At 42.4% G+C, this 24,757-nt stretch overlaps 1 protein-coding gene across 5 annotated transcripts in view; it reads left to right on the top strand.

The window, feature by feature from the left end:
* Positions 1-24,757, top strand: part of NTN4 (netrin 4) — a 94,347-nt gene that overhangs the window by 5,086 nt on the left and 64,504 nt on the right. For all 5 annotated transcript variants that reach the window (XM_089780419.1, XM_006118291.5, XM_089780420.1 and 2 more), the window contains exon 2: positions 1,718-2,247. In XM_089780419.1, coding sequence (XP_089636545.1) covers positions 1,718-2,247 — 530 coding nt within the window. The remainder of the gene's footprint in view (positions 1-1,717; positions 2,248-24,757) is intronic.

The raw sequence follows: 24,757 nt of genomic DNA, 5'->3' as shown, positions 1-24,757 counted from the left end.
GTTTCTGTTTGGACAGTACTTTGAAAAGGATCTCTATGAAGGCAAAGTGTTGTTTTTTGAATTCTACAGTTATATTTATTCACTGTTATAGGCATAAGTATATTTTGTAAATTTGAGCTGGGACTGTCTTATTTTAGTTCTTGCCTGAATAGTCCTTTTTATTGCACTTAATTTCTTATCCCCCTGGTGGATTTATTACCCAAGAGATTTTGATCAATAAAAGCTAAGATATTTTTAGCCAATACTGTCTCCCCATTTGTGAGTGTTTTATAATAAATGTGGGGAAACAATGTCCCACGGCTTTTCTGAATAAACTTATAAAAACCTGGTATTAGAAATGGATATGGGGAGGGAAATCTATCAGATCACTCTGCTAGTGTGAGATAGAACTCCAGCACAACTGTGGCATTATATACCAGAGCTGAATAATGGTAATAGCCCCCAGATAAACGATGTAATAGATAGTAAACCAAAATGACACTTGACCTTCGCAAAAAGACCAAGAAGAAACTATGATAATTGATGCATAAAACTTATTGTGTATGTTTGGCCCGGTGATAAAGAACACATTATGCACTTCAAATGTTTTGGCATGCCCATTTTCAAATCATCACAGTTGTTTTGTTTATTTTTTCAAGTTAAATGGTTATGAGTCATAAAATGCAATCTAGTTCCTGTCTGACTGCCAGCTTCATTAATAGGTGGAGAGTTTGTAATAAAAATTACTAAACCGTGACTGTAGCATTGCAAAAGGTTTCATATTGGACCCCCGTGGTGATTTTATTTTCTGTTTAGACACTGTAATTGTATGAGTTTTAAATCAACAAGACTTCAAGACAAACCTGAACAAAAACCACATAGACTAAATTGCAGGGCAACTTGCCAGCACCCTTTCAACAGTGGAATTTTTTCTTTACACATCATTAGTGACAAACTTCCAAAATATGAACCAGTGTACTGGCTAAATCCTGACCTCTGCAGCACCTGGGGAGGGAATGCTTCAATGTTCCTACTGTGCAAACAGCCTCCAGGTTCAGTAGGAATATTGAAGCATCTTGCTTTAATATCCCTGCACTACTCACCCCTCTGTCTCTTGCCCAAAACTCACCTACCTCATTTGCCCAGTAAGCCCGACAGGACAGCGAGAGAAGGGAATACTCCTTTTTTCCACTGTACCAGGAAGTGCTCCATAATGTTTATTGGGATAGCTAAAGAACTTTCAGGGTTCCCTAGAAACTGCCCATTAAGAATTTTTCCTGCATGTGGTTTCCAGGAAACCCCAGCGTTCCTTGGCTACCACACTAAACCTTAGGGGGCATCTACTGCCCCTGGGTATAGTGTAGCATCCATTGCAGAAGGAGAGGTAGCTAGGCTAAAGCAAAGGGGTCATATGGCTGTTGAAGGGCTCTCCTAGGTGGAATAGCAGGGGGCATATTGGAACCAGGAGGAGGCATGACTAGGGCAGGCCTGTGATCCAGGAAGACACTAAAACAGGTACAATCCTGAGGGCTGTCCTTGCTTTTAGCAGCTCCCTGATTCATCCCCTGATTCTGGACTTCTCTCCCTGTTCTCTGTGTTGGCCAGTGCAAGATGTATGTCCACTAATGTGAGGGTTACATAAGGAGCTGTTTCTCATGGCAGACTGAATGCAGTAGTCTGAGAATGAGGTTGATCATGGCAGGTTGCTTTAGACTGACACATATTTTCCTTCACGTAGGACTGAGCAGTGTTGTTGGAGTTGGGTCCCACTGCGAAAAAGCATGCAACCCTCGGATGGGAAACCTAGCCCATGGACGGAGATTGTGGACAGATACCACATGTGGGCGCAACTCCACTGAGTTGTACTGTTCATACAGTGAGAATGCAGACCTAACATGCAAGCAGCCCAAGTGTGACAAATGCAATGCTGCTCATACCCATCGGGCTCACCCGCCCTCTGCCATGGCCGACTCTTCCTTCCGATTGCCTCGCACGTGGTGGCAGTCAGCTGAGGACATGCACAAGGAGAAGATCCAGCTGGATTTGGAAGCTGAGTTTTACTTTACTCACATAATCATGGTTTTTAAGTCACCAAGGCCAACTGCCATGGTTCTGGAGCGATCCCAGGATTTTGGGAAAACATGGAAGCCTTACAAGTATTTTTCTACTAACTGTTCAGCAACCTTTGGTCTGGACGATGATGTGACAAAGAAAGGAGCAATTTGCACTTCAAGATACTCAAGACCCTTTCCTTGCACTGGGGGAGAGGTAAGTTCACTGGCATGTTAAAAGGATCAACTATCAAGTAATGTTGGCCCTGAATTAAATCTACTTGTAATCCTTATAATCTTTGCTCCAGAATTTATATTTCTCATCTTAAAGTGCCACTATCAATTTGAAATCTAGTACATTTAAATAAATGAGTTAAAAGAAGCTGGAGATAGAACACCTGGCCTTGATCTTCTCTGCCAATCTCCGTGGTGTTGCTTTGTGAAAGACCCACACAAGAAACAACTGAATTAACTATACCGGAAAAATGTTGAAAGTGGCAAATATACAAAGATATTATTAATTTAAGAAAGTCAACACATAAAAGGGAAGGAAAAAAGAACAAAGAAAAATGTTTTTCTCCGCTCTCTTTCGGTTTTAGTAATTTTAAGTGTTACTTTGTAACAGTAGGTCAAAATTTGAAAGAGATGGGATTATTTTTCTGTTGATGGTATCCATGTCCCTGTTAAATAATTATCACTGTCACCAAGAAATTAAAGTAAAAGAAACCAAAAAGAGCCACTTACACAGATGCTGTAATTTTCATGTATTTCTGTGGAAGAAGGACATACTAGTTAATTAAGAAACCCCATTCTCTCATTCATGCTGTATGCATGGATACTAATATGAAAAAAGAAGTAAAAAGAAAAACAGAGGGGAAAAATATCACATTTGCTAAAAGAAAAATGACAATATTGAAAGAGGTTATTTTCTGTATTACAAACAGCAGAAAATAAAGAACATACATATCTGCTACACAATGCACCCTTTCATTTTTATTTTTATTTTTTGCTTATACTGGTCATTCAACTAGTTATCTGAGAGATTCCCACCAATGAAACTCTAATACAAAAATGAAGATCTGTTGTGTTGCTATCTCTGGGTTTACACTTTCATTAGTGGTGAGGTATCCTCAGTGGACTATTGGTAAAATCTGCTCCCTCTAGTGGTCTTCAAAGAGTTAGATGCTCAGTTTACAGTGCTTTGCAGTTGCGTTTTGTTTGTTAAATCAAACTTTTGATTTTTTCTTCAGAATAAAATAGAAAATAGGATGAGTTATTAACAAAAAGAAAGCTGTTTTATTATGTTAGGCTGTATTGATTATTTTCTTTGGAGAAGGCTTCCCATGCCATTATGCTGGGGATCAATATACATTTCCTAATAAATAAGGGCTTGTCTATACTACAAAGGCTTTGTTGGTATAACTATCTCAGCTGAGCTATAGGCTGTGTCTACACTGGGCCACTTATTCCGGAAAATCAGCCGCTTTTCCGGAATAAGCTGCGAGCTGTCTACACTGGCCCTTGAATTTTCGGAAAAGCAACGACGCTCTACTGTACAAAATCAGCCGCTATTCCGGAAACGCTACGCTGCTCCCGCTCGGGCATAAGTCCTTATTCCGGAACACTGTTCTGGAAAAGGGCCAGTGTAGACAGCCCAGTAGTCTTTTCCGGAAAAAAGCCCCGATCGCGAAAATGACGATCGGGGCTCTTTTCCGGAAAAGCGCGTCTACATTGGCCACAGATGCTTTTCCGGAAAAAGGGCTTTTCCGGAAAAGCAGCCTGCCAATGTAGACGCTCTTTTTCCAGAAATACTTATAACGGAAACTATTCTGTTTTAAGCATTTCCGGAAATTCAGTGTAGATACAGCCATAGTGTATGTAATAGAAGGAGGTCTTTTTGTTGGCATAGTAACACCATTACCCTTATGACACTAGTTATGTCAACAGAAGCACTCACAATGGCATGGTTGAATCTACACTGGGGGTTATGCCAACAAAGCTATAATGGTCGATGGTGTGATTTTTTTTCCCCCTCTATACTTCTAGCCCGCGTACCTATGCTTAGCTATGCTGGCAAAACTTTGTGGTCTAGACTAAGACTGAGTAAATTATCTGTTGATATGGAGAATCCTCAGAGCTTCCCACCCTCATCCCAGGAGTTTCATGATTCAATTCATAGATATTTTGGGCCATATTTCCATTCTTGGTGATGTTTGTGTAATTCATACTGAATTCAGCAAGAATTTTGCCCTGGGATATCCATGTGTGATTCTCACTGAATTCAGTGAAAATCACATCTAGATAGTCCAGTGCAAAATCTGGCCTTTAAACTAAAGGATCAGATATGAATAAATTAAGTTGTGGTTTAATTTCCCTCATACTTCGCATCCAAAGGGAAGTTTCTTTGGACACTTTTCAATTTGTGTTTGCTTTCTTCACAGAAGAATATGTTTGCTCCATAGCAGGGCTTTGATCGCAGTTGAATTTAAAGGGCCAGAGCTTCATCTGGCTCATGTCAGTGTTGTTTTATGTCTGTTTACCTCAGCTGAGAATCCAGCCCACAGTCTGAATGCAGTTGGCTTGCTAATGGGTCATAAGGATAGTCAACTGTTAAAAATTAACTTTATATGTGAAGAGTCAAACAATGTCAGTCATCATCTCTGGAGTTATTCAGAGTCAGTTTTCTCCAACTTTGGACCCCATTTTGGTACAGAAAGGAGTAAGGAGTACCTGACCAAAGAATTATGCACATCTGTTCATGAAAGTGCACCCTCCTATGTAAAAAGTCACAGGAGGGCAGCAGCTGTTCTAATCTGAAGAGAAAATTCCAAGTGAATTCTTTTCATTGAAGGAATGAAAGCCTCTAGGCTCACTGAAGACGCCAGTGTCATTAGCAGTTTCTTTATTAATCCGATTAAGGGTTACAATAAGGGGACCACGAGGGAAAATTGCTTTCTGCTCCCCTTCCTTTGGTAAAAGCAGAGAAGGCTTCACCTCCTCATGGGGTTAGGACACACAAAACAGGGGAATCTGCAAAAGTAGCAGGAGGAGGTGCCAGTCTCAGGAGTTTCTGAGGCTCTCAGCATCTCCACTATCTGTGTGCCATCTCCACAGGTGATGTAATGCCACACTACCTCGTAAGGTTGAGCCTTATGGCAATAGCCACACCAGGATTGGTGACCACTCCCATTTAATTTGACCATAGAATAGAGTGTTATTCGTGTGTTTTCACACAATTCTCTGTTAGCCTTTCTACCGGTGATGCTCAGAATGAAGAAATTCAGCCCTGGCTTTAGCAGGTTTGCAAAGAGTGTAAACCAGGGCAGGATTTGGCTCATCCAAGTTTGGTCTGTAGCTACTATGTATATATACAGTTCCCACTGAAGTCATCCCCGTAAAGTGTGTCCACATAGAGATGTACAAATACAGGCCTTGAATCAATCTGCATGCAAAATCAGCAGATTTTCTGCATGTGCAGCAACTAGGAGATTGATAGATCCCTGTGTAGATACAAAATTTATATCTGCATCTGATCTGTGATTCACAAAGATGCCCACAGATTTGCAGATCTCTAGATTTAAAATTTGGATATGCATTTATCCGCAGACATTTTCTGATATAAAGTGACTATCTGCAAATCTGCAGGGCTCTAGAGATTGAGACCTGCACATGTAGAAATCAACAAATAGCTTAGATAATGGAAGGAATTCAGTATTATTCAGAGTATTTGAGGTAGCATGCTACAAAGAAGTCCATTCACAGAATGGCTTTATTGTTGCAATATCTAATATGTTGGCTTCACTTTATTGTAGCTTGTGATAATTGCAAAGAAAGGAGGCCTCCAATTCCAAATTTTCTTCTTATTTCATATTTTAAAACAAATGTTGAGTCTAGGGGGCTAGAGCCCTAAATCATGTGGGAATTTATGCATTAGGCACACTTCAGTTCCCTGCATTTAAATACCACTTGTATTTACGTGCAAAGTAATAACAGCAACTCTCTGGCAACCAGATGGCAAGCATGCATGCTTAGCATATATCACATTTAATTTATTACAGTGTGCTACATTCCAGCAATTACTTCTAACAGCCAATAGCAATGTGTATCTCACCTAAAGCAACACCGGAGTTGTGTGTGCTGTTTTAAATTATGCACTGCTGACTCCCACTAATCGTAACACTTAATTTCAGACATATGGAAACAGTTTCAGTTGAAACGGTAGTTTCAAATATGCACCATCTTAAAATACCTAGCTCGAAAGGGTATTATTTAATTGCAACTGAGCTGGCTCAGTATTCTTCAAAGCATCAGTGTAAAGTCTGAACTACGAACAGATCTCTTTAATATAAGGCAACTACTGCATAGTATGACAACCAACTGCACACGAGCCATGTGGAGCGCCACTTGAGAAAGTTTCAGTATCATATATAAAAGTCAAGGTAAAAACCCCAGGCTGGGTGTGACTGTGTAAAAGCAGTGTGGTCTAAAGGTTAAAAAAAAAAAAAAAAAAAGGAATGGAAATCAAGGTTCTGGGTTATGTTTGTGACTTTATCACTAACAGATGTGACCTTGGACAAGTTAGTTGGGACCAAATGGTTAACACTGGCCTTTGCTTCCCGATGTCTCCAGATGTGGTCACTCATATCGCGAGGTCTGAGGTGGAACAGAGATTGGAATCTGGCTCTTCCAGTAACAACTAGGCCATTGGCACTTGCATGCTCTCACTGGCTCAGCTTCTGAAATGGAACAGCTTCAGCAGGAGCGCTTGAGTGCTGCCCTCCCCCGGTTAACCAAGTGGTTAGGGCACTTCTGTAGGAGGTGCAAGTCCTGTGTTTGAGTCACTGTCCCGCAATAGGCAGAGCTGGGATTAGAATAGGGCACTCCCACATGTGGAGTCAGGGCTGTAACCTATGGACTACTGAATAAGAGGGGGCTGGTACCATCATCTCTCTTTCTTTGCGTATGTGAGCAAGAAGCTTAGATGTCTAACTCCAGGGGTCCACAGGTAGGTAACTCCCAGCCTAATTTCTTTTGAGAAGTGAATTGTAAACCACCACCCCCCCTTTTTTGCATTTCATACTGGGTATCAGGTGGTTCCCTTGTAGGGTTGCCAGGTGTCCGGTATTGACCCAGACAGTCCGGTATTTTCGCCTCCTGTCCGGTGAAAATACCAGACACCTAAAATGTCCGGTATTTTCTGATTTTTTTCCTTGCCAGGAGGCGAAAATCCCAGGTGCTTACCTGGTTCCACGGTGGAGCTGTCTGGCCCGGAGCAGGAAGACAAGATGGTGGATGGCTGCTGGCAGCCTCAAAGGTTTTTTGGCCCACCTGTTAGGGCCAAAAAGCCTCAAAATCATTTCTTAAAGGGGCCACTCTGGGTTTTTTAAATTTAAAAAAAATTTTTTGCTTAATAACTCGAGGTCCTTTTTTTTTTTTTGCTCAACAACTTTGGTCTCCCCTTTTTTTTTTCCTGAACAGAATTTTTCCCCAGTGGTTTTTTTGGGGGGTGGGAGGTGTTTGGTATTTTTGGTTAAACCATCTGGCAACCCTACTTCCTGCTCAGAGCACTTGCATTTATGACTCCCGTTCTTATGCTCCCAACTCTCCAATCCCCATGCGCCTAACTTAAGGATGAAGATTCCAATGGGCATCAGGGTGCCAATACCGAGCTTAAGATCTCTTTGTGGATCTAGCCTTTGGTACCTACAAGAAACAGAGATTTGAGATACTTCACAGTTAAGCTTGGTAGGAATAGCTTGTCTGAAGATGGTAAAATGAACAAGCTTTTCAACCCAGGGTTCAAAAAGCAGGACCAAGAAATCAGAATGGGAGACAAGGGGCTGTGAAAGGGCTAGACAGAGAGGAAAATCAGTATCAGGTCTGGCCCAAATGGATTAGCAGATTGGCCCTGCGTCCTGACAAATGTAGATTTTAAATGAAGATTCTGTGCACTTTCGTGCTATGTAAATAAAGAATCGTGACTTTCCTCTATACTTTTTACACAAGTGAAAGCTAATTCCAAGCCAATGTCCTGTATATAAGCCAGCAGTGGCTTTGGCAACTCAACCTTTTGCACACTCATTGAATGTTCCCTTTAAGGAGTCTCAAGTAATTAATTTGGGCCAAAATACAGATTTTTTTTGAAAGACAAATTTTTATGAATAAAAATTGGGCGAGTAACAGGACTAGCCTCATTCTTATCTCAGAAACCCTCCCTTACTGCATCTTTACCTTGATGATGATTCTCAGAGATTTATGACACCATAAAAGGCAAAATGCCAAGTCTGTAGGTTCATTTTTAAGGCACAAAGCTCAACATTTATGGAGAAATATGGAGAAATAAGAGATAATGAATTGGCTCTGGGAGCTGCTTTTCATCTTTTTCTTTTAATAGAGTAGCTTTGTGTTTCCTATTCTGGCACAGTAACTGGGAGCTGCACATAGGAATGCTGAAAAAGTAACAGGGCCAAGAAAAGAAGCTGTGTTATAGATGAAGTTTCATTCTTTTCCCAACCTCTCTCCCAGTCCCCTCTCTGGGTAAGTCTTGGGATCCTCTGATGTGTCTACTTGTTTGCTAGAGAGGACCACAAACACTTCCAAACACCGTATTGCAATACACCCAGGCTACCAGGGCCTATCAGCCTTTGCATCAGTCCCTGATCTTCCACTTTTGCAGCCTTCTCATTTAATTTCCACAGTTGAATCCTCTGCTGTTTTTGTTCTAAGCCTCATGATCTCTTCCTGTGTGTCTCTACTGCTCTGCTTACTTTATTCTGGCAATTGCAAAACCACTGGATCTAATTCTCCGCTACTTTGCATCTAGTCAGTTCATTTAGAGGTAATATTTTTTATAAAGAAACCAAAACACTTTTGCAGGAAATTTCAGAGGAAATGGGGGAACAATTTTTTAAATTTCCCATGAAAAAAACTGGCATATTTATATCTAGCAATAATGTAAAATGTTACTGCTGATGTAAGTGGAGAATTCTAGTTTGAGAGTGTTTTGTATTCACTGCCATTTACACCTGTGCACAACTTACATGAAACATCACCAAATCAGAATTCTCCACTCACATTGGTGAGAGCATTTCATACCCATTTTGACTCCTTTTGCACAGATGCAAATGACTCCTCCAGGTGCAAGGAAGCAGAAAGCTAGATCACTACTCCAGAAGATTTTCCATGGAGTCCCCTGCTCCCTCTTCATTTTGCTCCCTGTTCTGTCCAGGTACCACTCTCCCATTCTTTTTCTCCCCCAATGGGTGTAACTGACCAAAAAGGGTGTAGGCAATGAAAAATCAGGCCCAATGCAACTCTAAGAGGTGTATGCATTGACTTTGCGTACTCTCATTGCGTCTCCCTTTAAAAAAGTACAGCATGTGGCCAGTGTAGAAAGCGATGGGGTATCGGCTCTATCTCCTCCCCATCCCAGTTTGGGTAGCTAATGTTGGTCTGACACAGTTTTTGCACTCATGTAACCAAAAAACCCAAAGACTTTATTTATGCTCTGTCCCCCTAGGGAGGAGGGTCATAAATGGGGAAGCTCCTTGCTCACAAACTCCTTTGCAAAGGAGCTGGGCACTGTCTGACCTTGTGTGATTTAGTGTAACCTATGTAGTTTACTCTTATTTACACATGTAGACTGTGATAAAGTGAAGTGTTCTGCAGTAGGGTTACTGGGAAGCAGAGTTACTTTCTATCCAGCCTGGGCATACAAGCTCATGCCGGAAAACCTCTGAGCTGAGGGAAAGCAAGGGGCAGAAGAACTCAACCCTAATTCTAATTCCAGCCAATGCAGACATGATATTCTGCAGACCTATGACAGGAGCCATGGAAAGGCATCCCAGGGTGAGGTTTCAGGTCAGAAAGCACAGTCCAGACATTTTGGCAGAAGTAGTCTGGAGGGAAGAGACTTCAAAGAGAACTCTTTTGGTGAAAATAGAAATACACAATATTATTTCATCATGACAAATCAAAGATGAAGTTCCCAAACTAAGGAGTCAACTGATACTGCATTAATGTTCATCCAGCTTGTAGCCAGCTCTATAACTGTCCAGAATTTGACCCATTTATTACATTGAGGTACTGCTTCTAAAATGATTCCCAGTCAATTTCTGAAATTAGCTCCACTGAAGAAATTAGCACCAAAGACCTGACTTCCAATCAAGCTGTAGCATATAAATTTGCTTACCACGAGTTGAGAATAAGGAGTGTATACTATAAGCCTGATTATCCTCATGACAGACCCGGTAATTTCCTGAAATGTCTTTGAAAGACACTGCTGTAATACATTTATGTGTTATTGTGAGCCAGGATTGTATGTAACCATTCTAAGGGAAAATATGACAGGCAAGGAAGTTCAAAAGATCCTATTGAAAATGTGCCTGGCAAATAGGATTTTTGGGATAATAAGTGGACTTCCTGGGGCATCCCTAGTGGGAGTCTATGCAAATTACCCAACTCTGGTTATGGAAAAATCCAGCCTTTTGAAACTATGCCATGAGGGGAGGATTCTTATCAGCTGATTATCTGATGCAGAAGTCCAAGATCAGATAAGAAATGGCTGATCCACCTTCTCTGGATTTGGGCTCTGGATCTAAGATGGATGAACTTGAACCAGTGGAAAAACCCAGTTGTGGTGATAAAGGACAAACACCTTTCAGAGCCTTAAGCTGGAATGGGGTGAACTTCTGATAAACTTTTTAGCATGTATGTAGGTTCTTCTATTGTTTCAGTGTTTTCTATGGAATACTTTTTCTATAAGAATAAACGTGCTTGCTTAGAAGGGGCCTGTGTGGTACCTCACAACAGCTGCAATACACTCATTGTAGCTTTCACAGAGAAATCAAAGCATAGGCCTTCTGGCTTGCAGGGGATATCACAGAGTAAGGCAGGGAGCTCTGCAGCCTCAAAATCCCTGGTTAGGAGAGAGAGAGAGGAGGGTCTCCATCTAACAGTGGTGACCCCTACATTGGTTGCCTTTGGACCACAAAGGGCAAATAGAGGTGCAGCTGCCCTGAAACTCTGATAGTCCTCTCTTTCACAGACACACACACACACACACTTCTTTTCTTGCTTTGCACTGGAGTAACTTAATTGACTCCTGATATGAGAGGGAAGAGAATCAGGCCCTAGAAGTAGAGTCTACTAAGAGAAGAACATTTGGAATTTAATACAATGGGGATTATGTTAATGTGGTAACGATGAAACTAATTTCCATAACAATGGACAGAAGCCTGAATAATGTTAATATCTTTCTGTCAATTAATTAACGTATGTCTAGGGATCACAGTTTATGCAACAGAGTATTCCACAATGTACACAAAGGATGCACTGATGCATTACAAATAGGACCGCACAATTAAAAGTTAACTATTCTTAAAATGTTAAATTTAGGAACATTAACATTTGAATAAATTTTGACTTAATCTTCATAAAAGTAAATTGCATCTCAAGAGCTGGAATCAAACTGACAGCAAATTCAGTTTCTTGTACAGAGTCATTATTAGGCTCTTCATTGTTGTCATGATGCAGCTTGCACTTTACGGTTTAATTGCTTGCTTGCAACATATTTGCATGGGCTTTGCATAATGTCCCATTGCTCTATTTTGCTTCAGCTTGAAAAACTATCTTCTGATTCTGAAGAGTTGTTTATCCTTAATCACAGCCCCTAAAGAACATGTAGTACAAAGGAATGCAAATCCCATGTGGACTGATCCATTATTCTTCAATAAAACTTACCATACAGCAGCCTTTTATTGAGTGTTGACGTGAAAAAGCTGTCTTCTTTCTCCTAGCTACTCACAAACCTTTTTGTGTAAGAAACATATATTAATAGTTTAAAGGGATCTGTTGGTTAGGCATTAATTAAACAAGTACTGCATTTTCTTGATTTTGGTTCCATCCTGCAGTAAAAGAGACCTTTTTCTTGTGCATGGAATACTGGCTTTTCAGTATACACATTCAAAAACTCTTAGAATAAAGTCTCACAAAAATTATAGTAAATGGAGTATTTTGAACCAAGTTGGTATAAGTCCACTGATTTGGAATGTACTGATTTCACTAGCTAATGGGAATGGGGGAGAAAAGCAATAGCATTCAACTGTGAAAGTATGATAATTATGGAGACTGTCGGTGATTAGCTCTTAATGTTAAATATTATTGCTGAAATAAATAAGACCTTTTTATTGATCTGTAAAGTTATAATGAATCATTATCTAATGAGGGCAGAGGGCATATTCTGATCTCACTTATATCACTCTAAATTAGTGTAACACCATTATAATTATCAAGGTGACTGTGGAATTACTGTAAAGTAATGTCCTGATTCAGCAATGCACATGAAAATATGCTTACCTTTAAGTGCATGTTTAAGTACTTTTTTTGAATAGGAGTGGACTTAAGCAGTTACGCCCTTTGCTAAACTGGATTCTTCATGAGAACAGACTCTGGCCTCCAGTTTGGTAGCATGGGTTTCTATTTTCCTACTTCAGTCTGGTCTCAAGTAAAGTGGAATTCTTTCAAGAGCAAGATAAAAGAGGCTATGTCTACACTGCAAGGTTTTTGCACAAAAATGGCCGCTTTTGCATAAAAACCTGTGGAGCATCCATTCCTCAAATGTGCTTTTGTGCAAGTAAATCAACAGTTAAATGGCAGAAGAGAGAGATTTTGCCGGTATAGGTAAACCTCCTTTTACAAGGCGTAACTCCTTTTTGCGCTACAGCTATTGCACAAAAAAGGCAAGTGTGGACGCTTCAGAGGGGTTTCTTGTGCAAGAAACCCCTAGGGGAAAAAGCACAGGTGCTCTAATGGCCATTCTGTGAATGGTCATCAGAGCTTTCTTGTGCAAGAGTGTCCATGCAGTGTGGACGCTCTCTTGCGCAAAAGCACATCGCTTTTGCAATGCGCTTTGAGGTGTGGATGTGTTTTTGCTCAAGAAGTTTTTGTGCAAGAACTCTTCCGCAAAAGATTTCTTGCGCAAAAAGCTTGCAGTGTAGATGTAGCCACAGTGTATGCACCAGTGAGCCAAGAGAAAAGAATGGAAATACGAAGATGTAATTGGTGGCCAGCTCTTGCACAGACTCCACAGATTCTCCTCTTCTTGGGTACCCACTGCAGGAAATTTTCTCTGTTGTAGCCTTGTACCAAAACTGGTCTACAAACTGAAGGCCAGATTCTCCTTATCTGTAGGGGGAGTTTTTTGGGCCCTACAACCATGTTCCATCAGATCTGTGCTATTGTAATGCCAACAGGCAGATCCAAACCTGGGACCTCTGGAGCTTAGTGTATGAACCTCTACCACTTCAGCTAAAACCTATCTGCCTCTCAGCTAAGGTTGTAGAACACACTCATTCTTTCCCTCTGCAAGTGGTCCAAGTGCTACTAATACATGGGACCACACCCAATAGATGTGTGGGTTACACTGCCAGAGAGCAAGAAAAGAGGAGAAACACCTGCACACCTGATTTGGGCTTCCATCAGATCCCAGCAATCGGCCAGTTTGATGTATCAGACTTCTGGCCAATTCCATGGTGGTGCAGAGGGCAATCTCTGTCCCCAGCCTGGAACAAAATCACATACTGATGAGCAGGGCTAGACAATCTATGTAATCTACTTGCCCATGGCGAGTAGATTACATCCCGGAAGAGCCGGGTTTGAGCGATCTGCGCATGCACAGAACACCTGACAGCACGGCTGGCGAGCGGGGCTCACCGCAGCTCAGTGAGCCCTGCTGATGAGTATAATGCTCATGAACAATACTAGAGACCATAACATAAGGCCTCCTCTGCTCCTGAAGCCATAAGTCTTTTCCCAAGAACTGTGCCTCGACCCCCACCCCCACCCCCAACTTCATCATGCATGGCTGCAGGACCAGATTAAGGCATGGGCAAGCTGGGTAGCTGCCCGGGGCACCAACCTATGGGGGCCCTTTATAGCTGCCATCAGGAGCCGCGCGCCTGGCTCCCGGATTGCGGGCTGCAGCAGCTCCCAGCGGCCACCCTGCAGCGGCCGCCCGGGCCGGGGGCTGTGTTAACCCCTGCAGCGACAGCCGTGGGGTCCTGCACGGCCAGGCTCGGCCCGCCCTAGGTGGCCCCAGGCTGTGCGCCAGTGGCGGTAGCCAGGCTGGGCTGTCCTGCTGCCGTCAGCTCCGCACGCGCCCTCCCCCACGCGCCAGGCGGGGGCGGTGCCGCGCACGCACCCTCCCCCAACCCGGGGGCGCAATTAACTTGTCTGCCCGGGGCGCCGGAATAGCTCGGTCCAGCCCTGCATGGCTGCAAAGGTGCAATTCTGCATCCAGCAACCCTTCTTCCTCAACACACTTATCGTGGTCAGCAATGGTTTCTTCCCCTTGCACTGCACTCTCTGTGAAGCCAATGATGACAGCTGGATGTTAGCACAGCTGTGAGGTTTTAAAATACAATAAAAGACAAATGTCCTGCATGTTTCCATGATTTTATATTATTTATTAAACAACCCACATCAAACACTTTGGCCTGAATGCCTTGCTTACACCTCCCCAACACAGAAATCTCAGGCCTTCTCTTTGTCAAAGAGGTTCCTCAGAGCCTCCCTGATATTGATGGCCACACTATGTGCTCCTCTAACAGCTTGAGCATCTGGATGTTCAAAGTGTGAGTCCAAATCCCGTGCCTCAGTGCTCCACCCACAGGGAAATGGTTCACCCTTACTCTCTCAGAAATTATGTAAGCAACAGCATGCAGCCAACACCTTGGGGATATGAGCCTCCAAAAGGTCCAGCCTGCCATAGAGACACCTCCATCTCACGTTCAATCTGCCAAAGCTACATTCAACAACCATTCGGCAGGGGCTTAGCCTGTTGTTGAGCCACTCCTTACTACTATCCAGGTGCCCCGTGTAAGGCTTCATGAGCCAGGGCTACAAGGAGTAGGCTGCTTCACTGAGGATCACTATGGCATTTCCACATCCCATACTGCAAATTTCTTTTTTGGAAAGAAAATGCCAGCAGACAGCCTCTCCTGTACAGACCACTGTTCCTAAAGATGCGTGCATCATGCACCTTTCCGGACCATCCCACATTTATGTCTGGGAAATGCCTCCGGTGATCCACAAGAACCTGGAGAAGTTCTCCTTATGACTGACGTACTTTTAGCAAGGTGGAGTGGTGCTATAATGGGGATGTGTGCCCCATCTATTGCGCTATCACTGTTAGGAAAGTCCTTTTCAGCAAAGCCAGCCACTATGTCATCCACATTTCCCAGAGTCATTGTCCTGTCCAGCAAAATGTCATTTATTGCTTTGCACACTTGCATAAATATTGCCCTGTAGACTTGCTTACTCCAAAGTGATCACAACTGAACGGTAGCAATCTGGAGTGGCCAGCTTCCACAAAGCAATGGTCACACGCTTCTCTACTGGGTGAGCACTTCTCATTCAAGTGTCTTTGCGCCGCAGTTCAGGGGGCCAGCTCAGCACACAGCTGCAGGAAGGTTGCTTTACGCACCCTGAAGTTCTGTAGCCACAGCTCTCTGTCCCATCCATTCATGACAATGCGATCTCACCACTCAGAGCTGGTTTCCTTAGCCCAAAAGCAACAATCCAATGAGTATCTCTGGTCTGCTGCAATAAAATTAGATCTCAATTCATCGTTCTCTAAGTCTGATAAATCTGAATTGGATTCTGATGAATCTGGTGATTCTTCTGAATCAGACTCTGATGAATCATAATCCATATCTGACCAGTATTCGTCATCATTGTCTGCTAGTAGGTCCATAATTAGGTATGCCGGTTTGTGTGATTATTCTGCACAGTACTCACGATAAGAGGCAGAAGGCTGGGGACCATGTTTTCTCACCACTATTTCTCGAATTGATACGAAATCCAGAAAACCCCAGGGATGCCTGGGAAGAAAATAGAAGGCTGATAGGACATTTTTCACATTCTCATCATGCCTAGCACTATGTTCCACGTTCCCATAGTACTTCGTACATTAAGATGCCGCAGTGCACTGTGGGATGCAAGCCTAAAATGCTTTACTCTTTCTGTCCACGAGAGAGCTGCACATGGGGCCACAAATTATCGACAGTGGATACCAGAAAAACCGGTTTGACAAGTTTCCAGTTCTGGTGACTCCTGCCTGTCGATAGCATTTTCATCAGCAAATCTTGCTAGTGTAGATATAGCCCATCACAGCTACATGAACACTGCATGTGATATGGACTTGCATATTAAAAATATTTTAGGAAAATGTATTTACTCCTGGGTTGCAAAGGAATTCCCTTGATCCTCTGGTCCCTTTGCAGGTGTTCTCATGGAAACTGTTTAACTGAACACCCGATCTTGCAGACTTGTGAAGTTGTGTGTTGTGCTTGGAGGTTATTCTGTGGTTCTGGGGAGCGAGCCAGGTTTTTTTTTTTTTAATGGCACTGCTTCTGAACAAGCAAGTGCAGCTCTCTATCTGTCTCATCCTTGGGATGAAGCTCCAAGCTTAGTTGATCTCACATACACTAAACAGGTACCGCAGGCAGGCCAAACCTGAGAACATAAATCTTAATGGGGGAGAGCAGGGAGGGAAGAGAAAGTGGCCTGAGGGAAGAATATTTAAATATCATTTTTCTTGCTAGCAGACCAAAGGGGTTCTTGTGTGTCTGTTCTTTTTCTGATGACACACAGTGCAGCCTTGCAAATTTTAATGTTTGAAAAGAAGAATCATAATTAAAAGTGCAGTGATTTTCAAACTTTTTTTCTCAAGACCCAGTTGAAGAAAATTGTTGATGCACATGACCCAGCATAATTATATCTTTTGAGTAGAGAGCAGGCTACAGGGTGGGGCTACAGGGATGACCGGTTGAAGGTGTGGGGGTGAAAGGTTTGCCTGAGGGTGTGGGCTCTGGGGTTGGGCCAGAGATGAGAGGTTTGGAGTGCAGGCTGGGGAGAGGGCAGAGGGTTCAGTATGTTGGTGGGGACTCGGGGTTTGGGGGGGTGCAGGCTATGAGACAGGGCTGGGGATGAAGTGTTTAGGGTGCAGGACAGGGCTCAGGGATAGGATAGGGGATTTTTGCATCACAGGCTTACCTCAGTGGCTCTCAGACAGTGATGCAGCAGGATGGTAAAGCAGGCTTCCTGCCTGTCCTGGCACACTGTACCTGGAAGTGCCCGACAGTAGATCCAGCTCCACAGTTCTGCCCCGTCCCAGGCTCTGGCTCGACACTTCCACATTGCCAAGCATTGCCAAGCAAAAATGGATGGAGCTCATTTTAGGTTTGTTTGGAAATGGGTCTGGCTTCATTTTTTGGTTTGTTTCGCTTTTTTATCTTGTGAGAATTTGCTACTCACCTCCACCTAGGAGCTGGAGCTACTGCTGTCTGCTTCCAGGGCACAGCACGGTCTGCAGTGCCAGAACAGGCAGGAAGCTGTCCTTAGCACCCCTGCTGATCTCTACAACAAGGCCACCCAGTGCCTGACTTTCCACAATCCAGTACAGGGTTGCAACCCGTACTTTGAAAATCACTGTATTAGTGCATATGTGATGATGCTATAAATCCAAAGGGAGTTGCAAGCCAGGAGACTAAACCTAAGCTACAATAAAAATGATCAAGCAATTTTGTAATCTATTTATTTCTGGCAATAGTGTCTTGATTAAGCAAACAAAGCCAGTTTAGGAACAAACTGTTCAAGGAGCAACACAGGTTAATCTGAGATGACAAAGTCCAAGATTTTTGAGCTATCTGCCCTGAATTGATATTTCTCTGGTTTGAATGTTATTTATATGTGCAGAGTTGTAGCTGTGTCAGTCCCATGCTACGAGAGAGACAAGGTGGATGAGGTAATATTTTATTGGTCCGACTTCTGTTGCTGAGAGAGACAAACTTTCAAGCATACAGAGGTCTTCAGGACTCTCTCACGACTAGAGAGCTGCACATGGGGCTACAAATTGAGGACAGTGGATACCAGAAAAACAGGTTTGACTCAGTCCTGAAGAAGGTCAGACCTGAAGAAGAGCTCTGTATATCCTCAAAAACTTGTGTCTGTCACCAGCAGAAGTTGGTCCAGTAGAAGATATGATCTCGGCACTGTGTCTCGTTCATATGTGTAGCATTATAAGGAAGACTTGCATAATCTAGCAATGTGCTGTACTGAGATTGAACAAACAAACCAGCATGATCTTGAAAAGAAGGAGTGAAGATGTCACATGATTATTACAGGTTAAAGCTGTTTCTAGGGAATCCTTGAGGGTTTTGTGTAACTTTTATTAGCGCATTCCTCATCAGACATCTGACCCCTACATTTTATAGTCTTTGAGGCTGAAAGTACTTTGAGTTTCATAATTCACGTAGGGGGTGATCCCTGATATGAACTGCATATGGGATAAACATGCTCGTTGTTATTTCTGTCTATTAACTCACCCTGTTATGACAGCTCCTGATTGACCCATTGCTGACCACCTATAGTCCTGCACAGATATCTGCATATCAGCAGATATGTTATGATACAGAGCTTCTATAACCCTAGATATTTATTTACAAAGTTGAGATATGTTAGTTCCTTGAAACTATGAAAACAAACACATTCAAACACATAAACTAAATACTGTAAATAGGATATTGGGATCAATTTTCTAAAAGATCGGGTATTTCAAATTTAGAGAATTTGCATTTGATTTTTGCTTAAATTGTTAACATTTAAATTGTGAGGCAGAATTTATGGCTGGTTTAACTATTTTTATCTTTGTGTTACACAGGTTACAGGAGGGATTGGTGGGAGTGGTCTACTCTAAAATTGTCATCTTTGTCACTGGACTAAGCAGCCACCTATCATAAAGACCACAAAATATGTAATCTCTGTGGTGCCTCATTGATGGCTTTCAGTGAACTGTCTTTAGTATGCTCAGCAGAATTCGTATTACCATATATAGGGGGTTGTCTGCCGAGATCTAGTGCTTTCCATGACCCATAAGGATATATATAGAAATATATATATATGGCCCATAGTGAGCTTAATGATTTCTCAAAAAGTGCAATCTATATGCTTAACTGGTCTTCTGATTTTTTCCTCATAGTGTCCAATCTCACATTAATAATGCTGAAGTGCACATTGTGAATGTGCAAACACAGATAATGTTAATACTTCTCACTGAAAAAAAGAGAGACATCTCTCTTGTAGAGTCCACTTTATCTGACAGGCAGGCAAATAAATCCTACATTAGAGGAAGACCCAATGAGCAATTACCTGCCTACTTTAAGCTCTCTAAACTGCCCACGTCTTGTTAATCATTTACAGCTTCTTCCAACACTTTTTTTTACCCAAGGCATGATGAACATTTCATAGGTTTCTCTTCTAGTTGTATTTAAAGTTCAGGTGGATGTGCCAAGGTAGATAAATCTTTGGTACTTTCAGAGAAAAATAATTGCTAGAGAAATGTTATATGTATTGTATTTCTATCAGCATTCTTAAGGAGAGCAGAAATTCATTAGATTAGATTTTTGCTAAGACAAAAATGGCTTGATAGGAAACAACTAAAACAATCTAAATAGAAACTCTTGAGAGAAGTTGTCAAGTCAAATTCAAGGACTTGGCCCTCATCTTCAAAACACCTTGTATAATGGGAAGGAGCAATCAACTTTTCCTTATTTACTTTCTCCACATCAGTCATAATGTTATATTCCTCCTTATTTGTCTCTTTTCCAAGCTGAAAAGTCCCAGTCTTATTAATTTTTCCTCATATGGCAGCAGTTCCATACCTCTAATTGTTTTATTGCCCTTTTTTGAAACTTTTCCAATTCAAATATATCTCTTCTGAGATGAGGCAATCACATCTGCACAGAGTATTCAAGGTGTGGGTGTAGCATAGTTTATACAGGGTGTGTCTAGACTACAGGGTTTTTTTGAAAAAAAGTAGCCTTCTGCTTTTTCGAAAGTAAATCGAAAGAATGCGGCGGTTTTGTCGACAGCGGTAAACCTTGTTTTATGAATAACAGAGATCTGTCGAAAAAAGGTGTGTGTGGACGCGGGGAGCCTGTTTTTTCGAAAAAAAGGGCCTCCAGGAAGAAGCCCTGGTGGACAGTCCTTCCTTACCATGCTGAGCAGCTTTATTGTTTCTGTCCGCAGCCTCTTAAAGGCATAGGAGCCCAGACAGGCATTGCTTTATGGAAGCCAGCCACAGCACCCATGCCAGCCATGTCCCAGTCTCAAGGCCCTCTGGCCCTTCTTGGAACAGTGAAGATGACCCATGCAGGGGCTCCAAAAGGCAGCAGCAGCCTGGTCAGGGCCTGAAATAAAAAAACCTCCTGGAGATCTGGTCTCAGGAAGAATCCTTGTCAGGATGCCCCCCCCCCCCCGGTTCCCCACGCATCAGTGCAGGGTTAGCGAAGGAGCCGCCTCCAAGTGCCACTCCATCCCCCACTTCCCCTTGCCCTTGCCTGGCAGTCCCCCTTTTTCAGCCCCCCCACTCAGCAGGGCCTGTTCCCCAAGAGTGACTTACCTCCACCAAAATGGCCCCGACAGTAGACCTCCCGACGCCAAACCAGTGTCCCATGGAGCGGTAGCTGTCGGGGGTGGCCAGCTCCCAAAGGGCAATAGTGACTCACTTCTGCAGGGGGATGGCGGGCCGCAGGTGGGTGTCCTGGTGTTGCAGAGCAGGGGCGAGCCAGGCACACAGTTCCTGGAATGTGGCCTTCCAAATCTGGAAGTTGCGGAGCCACTGCTCATTGTCCCAGAGCTCCATCATGAACTGGTCCCACCAGTCTAAACTCACCTCATGCCTGCAAATCCGCCTGTCCCCAAAAAAGTTTGGAGGCAAGGGCATAGCTCCTGCATCCTGGACAAAGATTTTGTAGCTCTGGTCAAGGTCCATATGGGGCAGGAGCAGCAGAAGATGCAGTATGGGGCCATCGCCTGCCCAGGGGCAGCTCGGGCTCCATGGCCAAAAACACAATGAAAAGCAGGAAAACCAACCAGAAAAGAAACTGCTGTGGTGTCCGAGGAAGCAGGGCAACCAGAGCAAGCACTGCAGCAGCTTTGCTTTCTCTCTAGGAGGTAGACAAGCCAGAAGCAGGAGCAGAGCAATGGCTGTCTAGGGGGATCCCTTTAAGCACACGTCTCTGCAAAGGGCATGAAGCAGCACCAGGATGTAAATGCTGCCCCCATGTCCTGCCAGAAGCGGTTCCGGGTGCCTTCTTTTTTGAAAAAGCAGATCTATTTTTCGATCCACATAATGCAATCTAGACGCTCTTTTTTGAAAGAGGCTCTTTCAGAAAAGTCTCTTTCAAAGAAGGCGTGTAGTCTAGACGTAGCCACAGAGGCAATACGCTCTTTTCTATCTTATTCTCTATCTCTTTCTTAATGATTCCTACCATTCTGTTTGGGTTTTATTTTGGGGTGGGGGGGGAGAAGGCTGGTGCTGCACATTGGATGTTTTCAGAGTGACTCCAAGATCTCTCCATTGAGTGGCAACTGCTAATTTAGACCTCATCATTTTATACTTGGGATTATGTTTTCCAATATGTATTGCTTTGCATTTATCAACATTGAATTTCATCTGCCATTTTTTTGCCCAGTGACCTAGTTTTTTGAGATCCTTTTAAGCTCTTCACAGTCTGCTGTAGACTTAACTATCTTGAGCAGTTTAGTATAATCTTCAAATTTTGTCATCTCACTGTTTACCTCATTCTCCAGATCATTTATGAATGATCCCTGAGGAGCACCACTAGTTACCCCTCTCCATTCTGAAAACTGACCATTTATTCCTATTCTTTGTTTCCTATCTTTTAACCAGTGATCAATTCTTCTCTCTTACTTTGCTTAAGGGCCTTTGGTGTTTGGTGAGGGACCTTGTCAAAGGCTTTCTGGAAATCTAAATACACTATATTCACTGGACCACCCTTTGTTCACATGCTTGTTGACCCCCTCAAAGAATTCTAGTAAATTGATGAGGCCTGATTTCCCTTTACAGAAACTATGTTGACTCTTCCCCACTACATTATGTTTATCTATGTGTCTGACAATTCTGTTCTTTACTATAGTTTCAACCACTTTGCCCAGTATTTAATTAAGTTAGACTTACCAGCCTGTAATTGCCAGGATCACCTCTAGAGCATGTTTGCACTAGGAAATTATTTTGAAATAACCAAATTCAAAATGATAACTCCTGAAATAACTATTTCAAAATAAGAGTTATTCCCCGAGGAAAGCAGGAGTACAGATTTCAAAATAGCCAGCCATTTTTTTGAAATAACGGGCTTGATAGTGTGGACGCTCTGCTTGTTATTTCAGAATAAGGGGGTTATTTCAAAATAACTCTGTAGTGTAGATCAGGGCCTGGTGCCCTTTTTAAAAATTGGTGTCATATTATCTATCAGCTAGTCATTTAGTACAGAAGCTGATTTAAAGGACAAGTTACAAACCATGGTTAGTAATTTTTCAATTTCACATTTGAATTCTTTCAGAACTCTTGGGGGAATATCATCTGGTCCTGGTTACTTGTTACTGTTTAGTTTATCAATTTGTTCCAAACCTCCTGAATCTGGGACAATTCCTCAGATTTGTCATCTAAAAGAATGGCTCAAGTTTCAGAATCTCTCTCAAGTCCTCATCTGTGAAGAGCAATGCAAAGAATTCAGTTAATCTACAATATCCTTATTATCCTTGAGTACTCCTTTAGCATCTCAGTCTTCTCGTGGCCCCATTGGTTGTTTAGCAGGCTTCCTGTTTCTGATGTACTTAACAAAAATGCTATCACTTTTTGAGGCTTTGGCAAGCTGTTCTTCAAATTCTTTTTTTCTTTGGCTTTCCTAATTATAGTTTTACACTTCATTTGCCAGAGTTTATGATCCTGTCTGTTTTCCTCTCTAGGATTTAGCTTCCATTTTTAAAGGTTGCTTTTTTGCCTTTCACTTCTTCTTTTACTTGGTTGTTAAGCCACGGTGGCACTTTTTTAGTTCTCTTATTATGTTTTTTTTAATTTGGGGTACACATTTAAGTTGAGCCTCTATTATGGTGTCTTTAAAAAGTTTCCATTTAGCTTGCAGAGATTTCACTTTTGCCACTGTGCCTTTTAATTTTATTTTTTTAGCTAACCTCCTCATTTTTGTGTTGTCCCTCTTTTTTAAATGAAATTCCACAGTGTTGGACTGCTGTGGTGTTTTCCCCGCTACAGGAAATTAAATCTAATTATATCATGGTCACTATTTCCAAGAAGTCCAGCTATATTCACCTCCTGGACAAGGTCCTGTGCTCCACTTAGGATTATATCAAGAATTGCCTCTACTCTTGTGGGTTCCAGGACTAGCTGCTCCAAGAAGCAGTCATTTAAGGTCTAAAGAAACTTGATTTCTGCATCCTGTCCTGAGGTGACATGTACCCAGTCAATGTGCAGATAGTTGAAGTCCCGCATTATTATTGAGTTTTTTTATTTTTATAGCCTCTTAATTTCCCCAAGCATTTCACAGTCAGTCATCATCCTGGTCAGATGGTTGGTAATGTAGCCCTACTATATTCTTATTTTTCGAGCATGCAATTACTATCCATAAAGATTCTATGATAGAGTTTGGTTTATTTTAAGATTTTTATTTCATCTGATTCTTTGATTTCTCTCACATATATTGCCACTCTCTCACCAACTTTACTAACACCTGTCTCTTCCTAACTGAAGTTCTGTCCCCTGGAGAGGTATCCTCAGTGCAAGAGTTAGCCAATAGGTACCTTATAAAAACACCCAAATCCTCCCACAACAAAACATCACCATAGATGCAACTGAGAGGGAATTTTCCCCTGGGGCACTCTGGCAGTGACCATGGTGGGGAGGAGAAGTCTGTTGCCTTCCTGTTCAGTGCATGGGTGTGGGTCACTTTCCAGGATTTTCTGAGTATATCTCACTTAATGAATTCCCTGCCATTGCCAGAGCCCACATCACAAACACATCTCATCCCTCATACACTCTGCCTGTGGCACATAATAGTCTAGTCTCCTTCAGGCTGTAATATTGTGGTTTAATTTCAGTTTCTGTGAGCAGATGCTGGTGACCTGTAAGATATGGGAGGTCAGACTAGATGATCAAATGGCTTGAAACTCTGTGACTCAAATCAAGTTTTCAGTTCTTGATTACCTCAGATTTCCCACCCTTATTTACAGCTGTATAGCTTCACTTATGTCTTTCTTTAACATGCTGGTAGGTCTATGTCATAATTACCATTGATGGGCAGGTGTAGAGAGAGGAGTATGGAAAGACTCTCACCTGTCAGGCTACTTTGTATCTATACAAGAACTAAATAAACAGCACAGATGTGAAGCCAGACCTGCATTTAAGTTTGGAGGGAAGGTATATTAGAGAGGGTGCGAACCCCTTTGAAGTGGGACTGCTTGGCTGGGATGGGTTTCCACCGCATTTCCTCAGCATAGTGGCCAAGTTTATATTTTACTTTCTATTTAAAAAGTTTGATCAGGCGTTTTTTCTTTTTTTCCTCTCCCAATCCAATTTCTTGGATGAAAGTTGAAAGCAGCCACTGCTGCAGGCTCACATTATGGAAAGTCCCCATGGGCGCACACCTTGCACCAAAACAATTACCATTTCTACAAATCACCTTAATTACCAGCTGGGAGATTTTCCATCAGGCTCACCCAGGGAGGTGACTGCTTTCAACTTTTACATCTCTTTTATAAAGAGAGCTTAATTGACCCAATAAAATTCTCCTGTTTAAGCTTTTTCAGATCAGAAAAACAAAGGTTGAAAGCATTTGCTACTGTCGCCAACT

Source organism: Pelodiscus sinensis, chromosome 1, assembly GCF_052426305.1.
Source record: "Pelodiscus sinensis isolate ZL-2025 chromosome 1, ASM5242630v1, whole genome shotgun sequence".
Classification (NCBI taxonomy): domain Eukaryota; kingdom Metazoa; phylum Chordata; order Testudines; family Trionychidae; genus Pelodiscus; species Pelodiscus sinensis.
This window is presented reverse-complemented; position numbering and strand designations above follow the sequence as displayed.